Below are 16,184 nucleotides of genomic sequence, written 5' to 3' on the forward strand. Positions count from 1 at the left end.
ATACCTTTCTTCAGCTGGCTCCTCCTTACAGGTGCGGGACCTGAATTTGATAATGATCATTCCTCTACTTGTCTTTGCACTCTAACAATGTAACCACATCTTCCTAAGTCTTACACAGGATTATTTTGCATGTTTTTCAAGTTTACATAAATGGCATCATACTGTAAGCATACTTTTGCAGCTTTCCCTTTCACTGCAGACTTTATGTGTGAGCGGTAATTATTAAGAGTGTACTGCTTCAAGACACTCCCATCCTAGTGTTTACTGACAGAAGAAAACAAGATAGGAACGGCAATTCAGAATAACTGCGGTTCTCACTAACATTGTCACTGTATGGTGCCTTCGTGAAGAGCTTCTAAAGCATCAGTTCTGACTTTGGTGGGGCGGGGGGACCTAGAGACATCTATCAACTGGCACCACAGCTTACAGGAAACAAGAACATTTTTGCCAGTACACAAAATAACTGTATTTTACCTTCACCATAGGGACATACTCCTCTGGTGGGGCTGGCTGGATTTTACTGGACATCTCGATGACAGCTTTCACCAGGCCCGTCACATTCTCGTACACCTTATCATTCGACCGGTCCAGGTTGGCAGTAGGAGGGGGACTGATTTCCTGGGGCTGAAGCTGACAACACAGAAGCCAGTCATTTTTCTGCTCTCCAGCAGATGGCGTGAGATCACCACAATCAAGCTAGAGAGGGTCTTTACAAGAGATCAAAGCAGATTGCAGAAGGTCATTGATTTTCTTGTATGTACGGGATACAGTTCAGATTCAGAATGACAGTAAAGTAATTCCTCCAAGTGATAAATTAGGCAGTATTTTTTTTTTCTAACTTTGAGCTCAGTTAAAGGAAATGAGATGGAATCATACATATTATACTAAAAACCTCAGATTCTTTCAGAGACGCGATTCAATGTCCCCTCACCCCAAAATCATTTACCACAAGATAATAATCCATCTGAGGATTTACTGAATTTTAGACAAAATTACCTATTTGGCTAAAGAGTCAAACATTCTACATGAAGACTATAAGGATTTCCACTTTGAATTCTGCAGTGAAAACGGTATGGCTCAGCTTAGCTGCCCTCAGCCGCCTAATGGAAATATGTTCTTTGTACAATTATAAAAAGCTGACACATGAATGCACTTTAAGGGGATAGCATCTGTTTGCAGGTCGTGACTGAAGTCAAAGCAGCAGTGGTGTTGCTAGGAGCCTCTCTGCACGAGACCCCGGTTTCAGCCAGCTCTGCGCTGACTGCTGGAAAGCACCTGGGCCTACGCTTATAAAGCCTCAGCTCTCTCACCCAGGCAACTGTGATCAGGGAAGATGAGGCCAAAGATGTAACAATGTCCACCTAGGGCCTGGGCACAGAAGAGACATCAACAAATGTTACTAAGATAACTTGAGCACTGATGGTGGAATAACATGAAGGCCTTTGGGAAATCTTCAGCAGTATTTACAAATTCCAACTGGTTAGAATTATACCAGGCATAAAATGGTGTATATATATACATACACACTTTTTAAAAAAGACTAACTTGTAGTACATATAGTTCAATCATGAACCTGATGCCAGTGCTCAGTCTAAATATAAGTTCCCATTTCTGAACCCTTGGGTGCTTTTGCCCAAGTAATCTGGAACAGATTAATTCTTGGTTGTTCCAAAGTCTGGGTATGAGATAGAAAAGCACAAGAATAATTCATTTACTGCAAAGATGTACATGTCTCATTCTTTTGCATATATAAACACTGCTTTTGGCATCTATCAGTCATGAGAGGTGACAAACCAGGCCGAAGTGCCCTCCCACTTGGGCTTCCTGCTTTCCAGTCTAAAGTTACATGCAGAGAGCCGGGTGTGAGAGAGAGAGCTGGACAGACACACAAAGACACGATGTGCTTACCCTCCATGGCTATTGTCGAACGGAAGGTGAGGAAAAGTTAAAGGAATTTATCAGAGAAAGGGAAAAAAGAAAAACAATATTAATAAAGGCATCAGACAAATCCCCCATAAAAACACATGAGCAGAACAAAAAGGAGCTAGTTTCCAAGCCTGCCCACCAGCTCTCACTCACTGTTGCCAGGGTGTGGCTACCGTGCCACCTGCTCACTGCCCCAGCACATTGCATAGAGAGGTCTGCCATGCACCATGCTCAGTTACAAAACAAATGCAGGGAACATGCAAAGCCCAAGGAATAATCCAGCAGCAGTGCAAGATCAACAGAATGAGGGCTGTTCAAAAAGAAAGTAGGAAGAGGACATATGGTTTTAATTACTGAAAACTGCCCATCTGAATTCTCATAGATTCAGGAGAAACTGCAGCAGCCTCAATTCCTGAGCCCGGCCCCTCAACATCCTTGAGATCTACTTCATCATCTAGCCATAATGCTATCATAAAGATTCCTGACTTGGGGCTGAGTTTAAAGATATTAGGCCCAGCCTGGCCAACATGGTGAAACCCTGTCTCTACTAAAAATACAAAAATTAACCGGGTAATGGTAGTGGCATCCCTGTAATCCCAGCTACTTGGGAGGCTAAGGCAGGAGAGTCATTTGAACCTGGGAAGTGGAGGTTGCAGTGAGCTGAGATTGTGCCACTGTACTCCAGCCTGGGCGAAAGAGCGACACTGTGTCTCAAAAAAAAAAAAAAAAAAAAAAAAGACATTGGGAGCTTATTTTAAAAACAAAAAAACAAAAGTAGAACAGAAACCCCTTTTTTGAGCTGATTCTTATGATTAGGTTCTACTACTTTAAACTGAGCAGTTTTATTTAATGTGTTTTCTCTAAAGCTCAAGCCAGGGCTATCCTACTATAACCACATCATTTCCAAGAGATGACTTCCTGTATTTTATTTTCTGCACTGAGAGTCACAGTTGTGGTCTTCTGTTTAACTTCATAGGATGTGCCGGTTCAAACTATATCAACAGGGCTTCTTGAGGAGGGGGCCACAGGGTGTTTCATCAAGAAGAAACAGACAATTCTATAATTCTAGGGAGGTTGAGGGAGGTTGTAACCTGTTTAAAGCTTTTGTTCTTTTGTACTTTACCCTTTGCCCAATTCTTGTAGTAGAGGGGCACTGTCATAATGCTTCTAGGGACCATTCACAGTGACATTCCAGAAGGAAAAGCTGTTTGGAAAGACATCCTAATGGTTTTCTATTTTCTGGAGCTTGACAACTTGGAAGCTCCTTGGCAGGCAGTTGGTAAACCCTCTATACATATAGCCAATTCCAACCACTTAGGTTGATGCTTAAAGACTCAGTTAAGAACCAAAATGCAGTGCTACCTAGGAAAAATTGAGACTGATTTTGGCTGTTATTTGGATGAATTATTTTAGTTATACATAAACGTTAAGTATTTTAGTATTAGTTTTTTTTAGGCAGAATCTCGCTCTGTCGCCCAGGCTGGAGTGCAGTAGTGTGATCTCAGCTCACCACAACCACCGCCTCCTGGATTCCAGCGATTCTTGTGCCTCAGCCCCCTGAGCAGCTGGAATTATAGGGTCACACTACTACGCACGGCTAATGTTTGTATTTTTAGTAGAGACGGGGTTTTGCCATGTTGGCCAGGCTGGTCTGGTACTCTTGGTCTCAAGCAATCCAACCTGCCTTGGCCTCTCAAAGTGTTGGAATTACAGGTGTGAGCCACTGTGCCTAGCTGCATTGCGGTATTAGAACAATACTGTTCTTTTAGGATGGATTCAATGACCTCTACCAAGCAGACAATGAAGAAACAGAGGTGTATATTTCACATTATTTAAAAATCTACTTAGGCCGGGTGCAGTGGCTCATGCCTGTAATCCCAGCACTTTGGGAGGCCGAGGCGGGCGGATCACAAGGTCAGGAGATCAGGACCATCCTGGCTAACACGGTGAAACCCCGTCTCTACTAAAAATACAAAAAAAAAAAAAAAAAAAAAAAAAAAAAATTAGATGGGTGTGGTGGCGGGTGCCTGTAGTCCCAGCTACTTGGGAGGATGAGGCAGGAGAATGGCGTGAACCCGGGAGGCGGAGCTTGCAGTGAGCCAAGATCACGCCACTGCACTCCAGCCTGGGCAACAGAGCGAGACTCTGTCTCAGGGGGGTGGGGGGGATCTTTACTTAATATATTTTGAGTACACATATTATTTTCAAGATTTCAAGTTGCTTCATACCCTATCCTAATTATATGTATTCATTATGTTATTCCAGCTGTGAAACATGTTTCATAATGATGTCAGAATTCTAAGGTGGTGCCGATCTACCTCTAAAGTTGGTTTTTCATTGTAATACAAGCCATTTTGAAAGTCTGTTCTTTTGGCTTATGAAAATAAATAATTCATTAATCTCATTCTGTCCCCTTTCCTTTTTTTAAAGAGATGGGGTCTCACTATGTTGCACAGGCCAGATTCAAACTTCTGGGCTGAAGTGATCCTCCTTCCTCAGCCTCCCGAGTAGCTGGGACTATAGGGGTGTGCCACCATGTCTGGCTCCTTTTTAGAAATTTATTGAAAGAAGCCAATATTGGGAAGGGTGTGTCCTTTCTCAGTTTTCCCTGGAGAAGACTCAGTGTGTCTTTAACAGAACTGTCAGGAGGCATCCCGGGGATTGGAGGCCTGGTGAACTGAGGAAGTTCCTGATTCCCAGGCACTTACAAGCCACTGGCATGAACTCTGGGCACCAACCCTAAGGGCAGAGGCATCCCTAGCCCAGTTGGTACTTTCACTATGGCCACAGAGAGAAGGCTTGGCCACAGAGAGCAGGCTACTTTGTGCCAGTGGCTGCCCATTTACCCTCTGGTCACCTCCTCAATGAACACTGGCAAACCTGTGCCCTCTAAGCTGCAGACTATCCCTCTGGGCCTGGAGATGCCATTTTTTCTTACCCTGGACTAACTTTCTGATGACTCTGAGACGACAACAATGTTTCTACATCTAACGAAGCTTCAGCTTTGGAGGCGAGTGCCTTTGAGTCAAGTATGTGCTCAGCCAAGCCTGCGGCCAAGCACAGCTCAGCTATGTGGAGGCTGTGTAACCTTGAACAAACTGCTTCATCTCTGTGAGCCTTGGTCATCTGAGAAATGATACCACCACCACCAGTCCTGTGAGGTTGACATGAGAACTGATAACACATGAAAAAGGACTGCCACAGAACTTGGTAAAGGGACGACAGTCAAAAAATGGTGGTTATTGGTAAAGCAAAGTTTATCTTAACCTGATATGATATTTTTCGGATTTTAAGATGTCTTCCACTATAAGATGCATCTTTTTTTTTTTTTTAACCTCAAGATGGAATCTTGCTCTGTCACCCAGGCTGGAATGCAATGGCATGATCTCGGCTCATTGCAACCTCCGCCTCCTGGGTTCAAGAGATTCTCCTGCCTCAGCCACCTGAGTAGCTGGGATTACAGGCATGCGCCACCACGCCCAGCTAATTTTTTTGTATTTTTAGTACAGATGGGGTTTCACCATGTTGGCCAGGCTGGTCTTGAACTCCTGACCTCGTGATCTGCCCGTCTTGGCCTCCCGAAATGCCGGATTACAGGCATGAGCCACTGCACCCAGCCCAAGATGCATCATTTTTTAATGAACCACTAAGAAAGAAAAAAAAATGCTGCCAATTAAACCAAAACACCATCCCAATTTTAGAGATATTAAAATGTGAATAAAAGGTATATGAGAATTGAGAAATAGGGTCTCTTCTGAGAGGTAATTTGTCATTTTAAGTGGAAAGTAAAAAGATCCCATCTCCTTACAGGACACAGGCTAGAAAAGAAGAGCCTCCTCCGTCAGATCTCTCAGGGAGGAGGGCTGCTGCTCTAGTGGCTCCAGCACTCGGTGAGGGCTGGTGGGGACCCAGGAGAGTCACAGGCACCAACAGTTCCAGCTGGCACCCCCCGGGGCAGGCTGCACCTGACTTCTGACTGCCAAACTCAGAAGCTTGTGGCTGTTTGTGCCTGAGTCAAACACTCCCCTTGGTTTGAGTATGGCTCTACTCAGCATACATTGCTTTTACAAACCCAATTCTAACTTTAAATGGAAAATAAATAAGTCTTACATGAAGCCACACTTATAAACTTTGGGCCTACAAAAGTCCTCACTTACCCCAAGCATCCTGGTTTAATTAATTTTTAAAACCAGAAACAATCTCGGCACTTTGTTCTAAAGAAAACATTCTGTCTGATTAGAGGAAGATGTATGTAGAAAATCAGAATCTGACTGAGTTCATAAAATCTATTACACTGAGAGGAAAATGGAAAAGAAAATGTTTGCATAAAGCTTCTCCCTGACTCTCAGAGGGGTTCAGAACCAGACCAGTCGACTCCTGGATCTCACTGCAGTTCCACTCTGCACTGTTCTATTTTCAGCAACAACTCCACTCTATGACATGAACACTGTCAACTGAGAACTAGGGGACACCACAAATCCTGCAAGCAGAAGGTGCTGCATAGGCTCAGATACCCACCTTGACACCCTCGTTGTAGCTGTCAGCAGGGCTGCTGAGGCTGGCAAGGCTTCCCAGATGACCGGGAGCTCCAGGGCGAGGCGGTTTCTTTGGTGGAGCTGCAGGATCTGGTGAGAGAGAATGATTTCCATTAAGTCATGTGTGTTAAGAAAGATTAAGAGGCTGGGGGCAGTGGCTCATGTCTATAATCTCAGCACTTTGGGAGGCCGAAGTGGGCAGATCACCTGAGGTCAGGAGTTCGAGATCAGCCTGACCAACATGGAGAAACCCCATCTCTACTGAAAATACAAAATTAGCCGGGTGTGGTGGCACATGCCTGTAATCCCAGCTACTCAGGAGGCTGAAGCAAGAGAATCGCTTGAACCCAGGAGGTGGAGGTTGCAGTGAGCTGAGATCGTGCCACTGCACTCTAGCCTAGGCAACAAGAACAAAACTCCGTCTCAAAAAAATTAAAAAAAAGAGAAAGAAGGCTGAGCACAGTGGCTCACGCCTGTAATCCCTAGCACTTTGGGAGGCTGAGGCGGGCGGACGTCTGACCTCAGGAGTTCAAGACCAGCCTGGGCAACACAGTGAAATCCCATCTCTACTAAAATTTAAAAAAAAAAAAAAGAAAAGAAAAGAAAAAAAAATTTAGCCAGGCATGGTGGTGTGCACCACAGTCCCAGCTACTCGGGAGGCTGAGGCAGGAGAATTGCTTGAACCCGGGAGGTGCAGGTTGCAGTAAGCTGAGATCGCACCACTACACTCCAGCCTGGGCGACAGAGTGAGACTCTGGATCCAAAAAAAAAAAAAGGAAAGAAGGAAAGAGAAAGAAACCATTCCTAAATAAATGCCTACTGCTGTTCTTACAAAAGACACTAATCTTGCATTCTAAGGAGGCATTTCTTTTTTTTTTTTTTGAGACCGAGTGTTGCTCTGTCGCCCAGGCTGGAGTGCAGTGGCGTGATCTTGGCTCACTGCAACCCTAAGGAGGTATTTCTGATGCATTATACCAACAAATTCTTTTTCCCAATACTCTAGTAATGAGCTGAATGTGGTAAACATCGTACTTGCTGTGGGTCTGTAGAGGAAAAATTAATCATGAGGGTATTCCAAAGCTACGACACCATATACATTCAAAACCTGCTTTCATCAAATTAAACTAACTTCTTTCCGCCCAATTCTTTTCTTCTTTACCTGGTTTACCCACAGGCTGATATATATGTTGGTTTCCAATCTGCGGGAAAAGAAAAGTTCAGTCAATGCAATGGTATATACAATTGGGTAATGACCTCTCTCTCCCACCCTGTCTATCCACCCCCTTGAACTTCTAGGCTAGATTCTGGGGTATCAAAACGAACAAAACAGGGTTCTGCATAAGGTCTCAGGTGGGGTGGGGGATCAGGCAAATAAGCAAATGATGCCAATAGGATGTGCGGAAAGGGCTGTGAGAGAAGCAAGCATGGGACACTCTGGAACCACAAACACAGTGGTCATAACCCATTTAAAATGTTCTTACACAGCTGAAGAGAATGTAAATTAGTACAACCTCTATGGAAAATGAACTTGAAAAACTCAAAATAGAACTACTTATCAAAGAGCTCAAAATAGAACTACCATTAGATCCAGCAATCCCATGACTGCATACACGCCCAAAGGAAAACAAATCATTGTATCAAAAAGATACCTGCACTGCTATGTTTATCATGGCACTACTCCCAATATCCAAGATACAGAATCAACCTAAGTGTCCATCAGTGAATGTCTGGATAAAAAAAATGTGGTATATGTATACAATGGAATACTATTTAACCACAAAAAAAGAATACAATTGGCTGGGCACGGTGGCTCATGCTTGTAATCCCAGCACTCTGGGAGGTCAAAATGGGTGATAACCTTAGGTCAGGAGTTCAAGACCAGCCTGGCCAACATGGCAAAACCCTGTCTCTACTAAAAACACAAAAATTAGCTGGGTGTGGTGGTACATGTGTGTAATCCCAGTTACCTGGGAGGTTGAGGCAGGAGAACTGCTTGAACCCAGGAGGCAGAGGTTGCCGTGAGCCAAGATCGTGCCACTGAACTCCAGCCTGGGCAACAGAGCAAGACTCTGTCTCAAAAAAAATTAATTAATTAATTAATACACATATATATTCCTGTCTTTTGCAGCAGTGGGGATGGATGCAGTAATGTGTAGGCCATTATCTTAGGTGAAACAACTTACAAACAGAAAATCAAATCCTGCATGTTCTCGTAAGTGGGAGCTAAATAATGCGTACACACGTACCTAAGAATGTGGAATAGTCACTGGGGACTTGGAAGAGTTGCCGGGGTCGGTGGGGGCGGGGGCGGGGGTGGGGGAACAGCATTAAGACATTACTTAATGGCGCCAGGCGCAGTGGCTCACGCCTGTAATCCCAGCACTTTGGGAGGCTGAGGCGGGCGGACCACGAGGTCAGGAAGTCGAGACCATCCTGGCTAACGTGGTGAAACCCCGTCTCTACTAAAAAAAAAAAAAAAAAAAAGCCAGGTGTGGTGGTGTGTGCCTGTAATCCCAGCTACTTGGGAGGCTGAGGCAGGAGAATTGCTTGAACCTGGGGGGGCGAAAATTGCAGTGAGCCGAGATCGCGTCACTGCACTCCAGCCTGGGCAACAGAAGGAGACTCCATCTCAAAAAAAAAATTACTTAATGGGTATAATGTACACTATTTGTGTGATGGTTACACTAAAAGCTCAGACTTCACCACTATGCAATATATCCATGTAAAAAAACTGCACTTATACCCCTTAAATTTATACAAATAAAAAAAATTTGAAATGTTCTTACATGGATGTCTCCAGTTGACCTCCAAAGGGTTTAAAATCCCAGGACTTCCCAGTGTCTGCATCCTCTCCTGCCTGGCCTCCCAACTATCCTTATCACAAAAACAGGTACAACCAGAACAATGATGGAAAGGGGCTTGGTAGCACTGGGTGTGTAGATTCCCATGGGCCTACATTGTCATCATCCCCAAAGCACTGTGTCTGTCAGGACCTGTTGTTATACCTCCATCAGTTGTAGGCCAAGCCAGAGAAGCCAAACCACAGCCCAGAACTTCTGTCCCAGGCACAGGATAAAGTTTCACTTAACACCAGTTCTCCTTCAAGTTGTCATACCTGAAACTGCACTTAAAATAGTCTTTCTGAGGCTAACTACCTGGAAAAAAATCTTTTTGGAACTATGTTCTACTTCTGAAAAGAAAGACTTTTCTTGCTTACTTTAAAATAATGAACTGGCTAATAGATATAACTTATGGTGCTTTACTTTCTATTGAAAGGAGATCCACTTCTTTACAAGTACTATAAAAATAGCACACAAAATTAAAATTGTTCCTCCCTCACACAATCAAGTTGTTTTCAACATGTCATTTAACACATCTCATTTTAAAGACTTGCAAAAAGTCTCAGAGCTTGAAGGTATGAAGAATGATACCATATCAACTTATTTTTGTGTAGCGCTTTCTACTTTATGTATCACTTTCACTATCATTCATTTGTTCAATGAACAGTTATTGAACACCTGCTTTGTTCTAGCACTGTTCTAGGTATAAAACAAAGATCCTGCCTGGGGAGCAAACAGCTAACAATGCAATGGAAGGAGACAGATAATAAACAATGAACATGTATTAGCATATTCTGTGTTCTGTTAGGAGAAGCTGTGTCCCACAAAGAAAGGAGATGGCTGGGATAGAAGGAGAGGAACTACAGGTTTTTTGGTATTAATTGATTGATTGAGTGACGGAGTCTCACTCTGTCACCCAGGCTGGAGTGCAGTGGCACAATCTTGGCTCACTGCAACCTCTGCCACCCAGGTTCAAGTGATTCTCCTGCCTCAGTCTCCTGAGTAGCTGGGATTACAAATGCCCGCCACAATGCCTGGCTTTTTTTTTGTATTTTTGGTAAAAACGGGGTTTCACCATGTTGGCCAGGCTGGTCTCAAACTCCCGACCTCAAGTGATCCGCCCACCTGGGCCTCCCAAAGGGTTGGGATTACAGGCGTGAGCCACTGCGCCTGGCCCTTATTTTTATTTTTCTGAGACAGGGTATTACTCTGTCACCTAGGCTGCAGTGCCGTGGCATGATCTTCGTTCACTGCAGACTCGACTTCCTGGGCTCAAGTGATGCTCCTGCCACAGCCTTTTGAGTAGCTGGGAGCTGGGACCACAGGTGCATGCCATCACACCTGGCTAGTTTTTATATTTTTTGTAGAGACAAGGTTTCGCCATATTACCCAGGCTGGTCTCAAGCTCTTGAGCTCAAGCGATCCACCCACCTTGGCCTCCCCAAGTGCTGGGATTACAGGCGTAAGCCACTACTGCAGACCAAAGCTGCAGTTTTAAGTAGGAAGGTCAGGCCTTCTAAGAAAGTGATCCCTGAAAGGGAAGCCTTGTAGCAACCTGGGAGAAGAGTAGCTTGGAGAGGGAGGAGTCCCAGGACGGCAAACCGAATGTGTGAGGAACAGCAAGGTGGTCAGGGCAGATAGAGAGGCGTGAGGGCAGGGAATGGTGGAAACGGGCCAAAACTTTAACAAAAGACAATGTCTATTGGCTGTGCTGTACTCACTGCGTCAGGTAATAAAACCCATGCCCTGTTTTTAATTAAAAAAATTTTTAAATTTATGTGGCGCCTGTTCCCAGCCAGCGAGCTCACGGCCAGCTGAGTGCTCCCCATGGATGGTTTTTTTTTTTTTTTTTTTTGAAACGGAGTCTTGCTCTGTCGCCCAGGCTGGAGTGCAGTGGTGCGATCTTGGCTCACTGCAACCTCTGCCTCCCAGGTTCAAGTGATTCTCCTGCCTCAGCCTCCCAAGTAGCTGGGATTATAGGTGTGCATCACCACGCCTGGGTAATTTTTGTATTTTTAGTAGAGACAGGGTTTCACTATGTGGGCCAGGCTGGTCTTGAACTCCTGACCTCAGGTGATCTGCTCGCCTCGGCCTCCCAAAGTACTGTGATTACAGGCGTGAGCCACCGCGCCTGGCCCCATGCTCATTTTAAAAGGTTTAAAAATACAAAGAACTTTCTGGTTGATACTTGGGTAACAAGAAAGTTTAATGAACTAGAAAATCCTATTCTCAGAACATTCCGGAGTAATCTAGCCAATGTGTGCTCACGTACAACCTGCTCGGGTACTCAGGTACAGAAAAGGAGAGACTCTGCTTCAGAAGTCTGACAGTATGAGTGTGTGGAGCTAGGCCTCGTGCATGGTTCTGTGCGGAACCAGCTGTTTACTTTGGAAAAGTTGCAGAGCTGTTAGGGGCTTTGGTTTTTCCATTTGTAAACTGAGGCTAATAACACTTACCTAATAAGACAACTAGGTTGTCATCAAAAAATGAACATGCTGTCAACCTGTGTATTAAAGTCTAAATGAATTTTTACTTTTTATGCACACTGATGGGATCAATTTTCCACTAGCCAGTTATTAATGTTTACTAACTAGTTCACATCCATTTATAATCTACATGACTTTCTAGTACAAGGGCTCTCCCTGAAGCCGTGGCACATTTCTAAAAGTGTTAAAGCTGGAGTGTTTCACAAAATGGGGCCAAAACCAAATTATCATCTTTAGGAAAGCACAAAAGGGGAAAAAAACAGAAATGGTCATAGCATGTTAACAGTCCCCAGGAAGGCAGTGAAGTCTGTTGAGCAAGGCTGGCTACATGTGCATAAATGGGGGCACTTAGGCAAGTTTTCTTTGAGTCCTGGTCTACTCATTTGTGAAATGTGGATGACGACAGTACCCGATGTGTCAAGAGTGATGCAACACAGCACCTTGTAGTACTAAGCCAGGTCCTCAGTTAGCACTAAGCACTCTTACAATTGCCTCCACCTGGCACAAAGCAAACTGAGATCTTAGGTGGGCCCATCATGTGTCATCTGATTGTCTTAGAAGTTCTTTTTTTCTAAGACAGAGTTTTGCTCTTTTGGCTCAGGCTGGAGTCCAATGGCACAATCTCGGCTCACTGCAACCTCCGCCTCCCGGGTTCAAGCGATTCTCCTGCCTCAGCCTTCTGAGTAGCTGGGATTACAGGTACCCGCTACCATGCCTGGCTAACTTTTTTGTATTTTTAGTAGAGACGGGGTTTTACCATGTTGGCCAGGCTGGTCTCGAACTCCTGACCTCAGGTGATCCACCTGCCTCGGCCTCCCAAAGTGCTGGGATTACAGGCGCGAGCCATTGCTCCTGGCCACAAGTTCTTATTAATAAAGCAGTTCTGCATAATCCTTCCATCCAGGTTTGATTAATTAACAGATTTACATTTTTTTCTGAGTACCTTCTGTGGGCCACACACTGGAACACAAAGAATTTTCCTTATCTAACAAATTTCCTGTTAGCAATGTTCTAAATAGCTAGTATCTTGAATAGGACTTATTTTCACATCGATTCTCACTCCTGCTTAACAGTTTAGGACCAACTGCTTTTTATGCATTTGTCTCTTTAATACAAGGAAGGAGCTCAGTGTATGGGAATGTTAAATGGCTGATAATGCAACCTTCTTGCTCATGAACTAAAGAACGTCAGCCACTGTGCCCGACTGGGTGCTATTTTATATAGAAAAAAATGTTTGCAAGATTTTAAGGTAAGTGTTGACAGCTGCATACACACATGTGACTCGAAGTCAACTCAGTAGCTTCACCCTTATTAGGGTAAAACTTTTAACTCCGTAAGTCTGCTACCTGACAGGCACAGCAAATGTTTAAGGAAATCTGCATTTAACTTAAACAGACATCTGCTGATGGAAATGTGGCGTTGGTTTGCTCAAATTAGTAAGATTAAGAAGATCTTAAATTCAGCTGAGCGCGGTGGCTCACGCCTGTAATCCCAGCACTTTGGGAGGCCGAGGCGGGAGGATCACTTGCGGTCAGGAGTTCAAGACGAGCCTGGCCAACATGGTGAAACCCTGTCTCTACTAAAAATACAAAAATTAGGCAGGTGGCTGTAATCCCAGCTACTTGGGAGGCTGAGGCAGGAGAATCTCGAGCCCGGTAGGCAGAAGATTCAGTGAGCCAAGATCCTGCCATTGCACTCCAGCCTAGGTGACAGAGCGAGACTCCGTCTCAAAAAAAAAAAAAAAAAAAAAAAAGAGCTCTCAAATTACTCAAATTGAGGAACTAGAAAAACAAGAGCCAACCAACCCAAACTGGCTGCTTCCTCATGTTGAAGAGACTAATGCATAACAAGCAGTTGGTCCTAAAACGTTAAGAAGGAGTAAGAATTGGTGTGAAAATAAGTCCTATTTCTAGCAGGCTTCAACCTATTTATGCTGGAGGTTGCAAATTTTTTGGTGTGGAAAAATCAAGACATTGGCGATGACCTTGAGCAGCAGGATATAAATAACTCTCACAAGCTTAGCGTTCCAATAATGGAACACTAGGCATAAATGGGTTAAATATAATTGGAATAATCATAAGCTAGTTCTTTCAAGAGAATTTCAGGCATTCTCCCCCTGCCACATCCAGAAGAAAAAAATCTTGCTTGAACAAATTTTCTGTGACTCTGGAGACTTTCACAACCATGTAGTTAAGAGTATAAAAATTTAGCAAATGGGCCAGGCGGATCACTTGAAGTCAGGAGTTTGAGACCAGCCTGGCCAACATTGTGAAACCCTGTCTCTACTAAAAATTCAAAAATTAGCTGGACATGGTGGCACGTGCCTGTAGTCCCAGCTACTTGGGAGGCTGAGGCACAAGAATCGCTTGAAACTGGGAGGCGGAGGTTATCACGCCACTGCACTCCAGCTCTGGGTGACAGAGCAAGACTCCGTCTCAAAACAAAAATGAAAACAACAACAACAAAAAATTTAGCAAATGACAGCTTGTGTTAACAACAGCTAATATGTGTATATATTTCTTCACTTGATCTTAGCCAAAAGGCTGAGAAATGATGTACATATTTCTTTAGGTCACAAAGAATTTGGCTTATTACTAAAAGGCCTTTATTAAACAACAGAATATAAATTCTTCTCCTCTGCACATGGTACATACTCTAAAATAAACCACACAATTGGCTATAAAACAATTGTATAGCTAATTAAAAAAAAAACTGAAATCACACCAACCACACTCTAGGACCACAGCACAATAAAAATAGAATCAGTACTAAGAAGATTGTTCAAAACCATATGATTACGTGGAAATTAAACAACCTGCTCCTGAATGACTTCTGGGTAAGGCAGAAATCAAGAAATTCTTTGAAACTAATAAGTACAAAGATACAACATACTAGAATCTCCTGAACACAGCTAAGGCAGTGTTAAGAGGAAAATTTATAGTGCTAAACATCTACATCAAAAAGTTAAAAAGATCTCAAATTAATAACCTGACATCGTACCTTGAGGAACTAGAAAAAAACGAGCAAATCAACCCCAAAGCTAACAGAAAACAAGAAATACCCAAAATCAGAGCTGAACTAAATGAAATTGAGACATGAAAAACCATACAAAAGATAAATGAAACCAGAAATTGGTTATTTGAAAGAATACATAACAATGATAGATCACTAGCTAGACTAATTAAAAAAAGACAGAAGATCCAAATAAATAAAATCAGAAATGACAAAGGGGACATTACCACCAACCCCACAGAAAAACACATATAACTATCACAGAACATTATGAACACCTCTATGCACATGAACTAGAAAATCTAGAAGATATGGACGAATTCCTGGACACATACACATTCCCAAGACTGAGCCACGAAGAAATCGAAGCCTTGAACAGACCAATAATGAGCTCTGAAATTGAATCAGTAATAGATAGCCTACCAACCATCAAAAGCCCAGGACCAGATGGCTTCACAGTTGAATCCTAACAGATGTACAAAGATGAGCTGGTAGCACTCTTACTAAAACCATTCCAAAAAATTGAGGAGGAGGTACTCCTCTCTAACTCATTCTATGAGGCCAGAATCATTCTGAGTCCCAAACCTGGCAGAAACAACAAAAAAAGAAAACTTCAGGCCAATATCCCTGATGAACATAGATACAAAATTCCTCAACGTAATACTGGCAAAACGAATCCAGCAGCAGCACAACAAAAAGCTAATCCACCACAAACAAGTAGGCTTCACCCCTGGGATGCAAGGTTGGTTCAACATATGAAAATCAATTAAATGTGATTCATCACATAAACAGAACTAAAAACAAAAACCACAGGATTATCTCAATAGATGCAAAAAAAAAAAAAAGGCTTCCAATAAAATTCAACCTCACTTCATGTTAAAAACCCTCAAAAAACTAGGTAATGAAGGAACATAACTCAAAATAATAAGAGCCATCTATGACAAACCCACAGCCAACATCATATTGAATGAATGGGCAAAGGCTGGAAGCACTCCCCTGAAGAACTGAAACAAGACCAGGATGCCCACTCTTACCATATCTATTCAACATTAGTGCTGGAAGTCCTAGGCAGAGCAATCAGGCAAGACAAAGAAATAAAAGGCATCCAAATAGGAAGAGAAGAGATCAAACTTCTGTGTTTGTAGATGATATGATTTTATACATAGAAAACGCCATAGTCTTGGCCCAAAAGCTCCTAGATCTGATAAACGAGCAGTCCCCAATCATTTTGGCACCAGGGACGGGTTTCGTAGAAGACAATTTTTCCACGGACTCAGAGGATGGGGTGGGGGATGGTTTTGGGATGAAACTGTCCCATCTCAGATCATCAGGCATTAGAGTCTCATAAGGAGTGTGCAATCTAGATCTCTCACACACGCAGTTCA

At 43.3% G+C, this 16,184-nt stretch overlaps 1 protein-coding gene across 33 annotated transcripts in view; it reads right to left on the reverse strand.

Moving 5' to 3' along the window:
* PTK2 (protein tyrosine kinase 2) overlaps positions 1-16,184 on the reverse strand; it is a 341,630-nt gene that overhangs the window by 9,395 nt on the left and 316,051 nt on the right. For all 33 annotated transcript variants that reach the window (XM_054518897.2, XM_063726842.1, XM_054518900.2 and 30 more), the window contains 3 exons: positions 7,621-7,660; positions 6,445-6,551; positions 475-630 (listed from right to left, as the gene is read on the reverse strand). In XM_054518897.2, the coding sequence (XP_054374872.1) occupies positions 475-630; positions 6,445-6,551; positions 7,621-7,660 (303 nt within the window). The remainder of the gene's footprint in view (positions 1-474; positions 631-6,444; positions 6,552-7,620; positions 7,661-16,184) is intronic.

This window comes from Pongo abelii, chromosome 7, assembly GCF_028885655.2.
Source record: "Pongo abelii isolate AG06213 chromosome 7, NHGRI_mPonAbe1-v2.0_pri, whole genome shotgun sequence".
NCBI lineage: Eukaryota > Metazoa > Chordata > Mammalia > Primates > Hominidae > Pongo > Pongo abelii.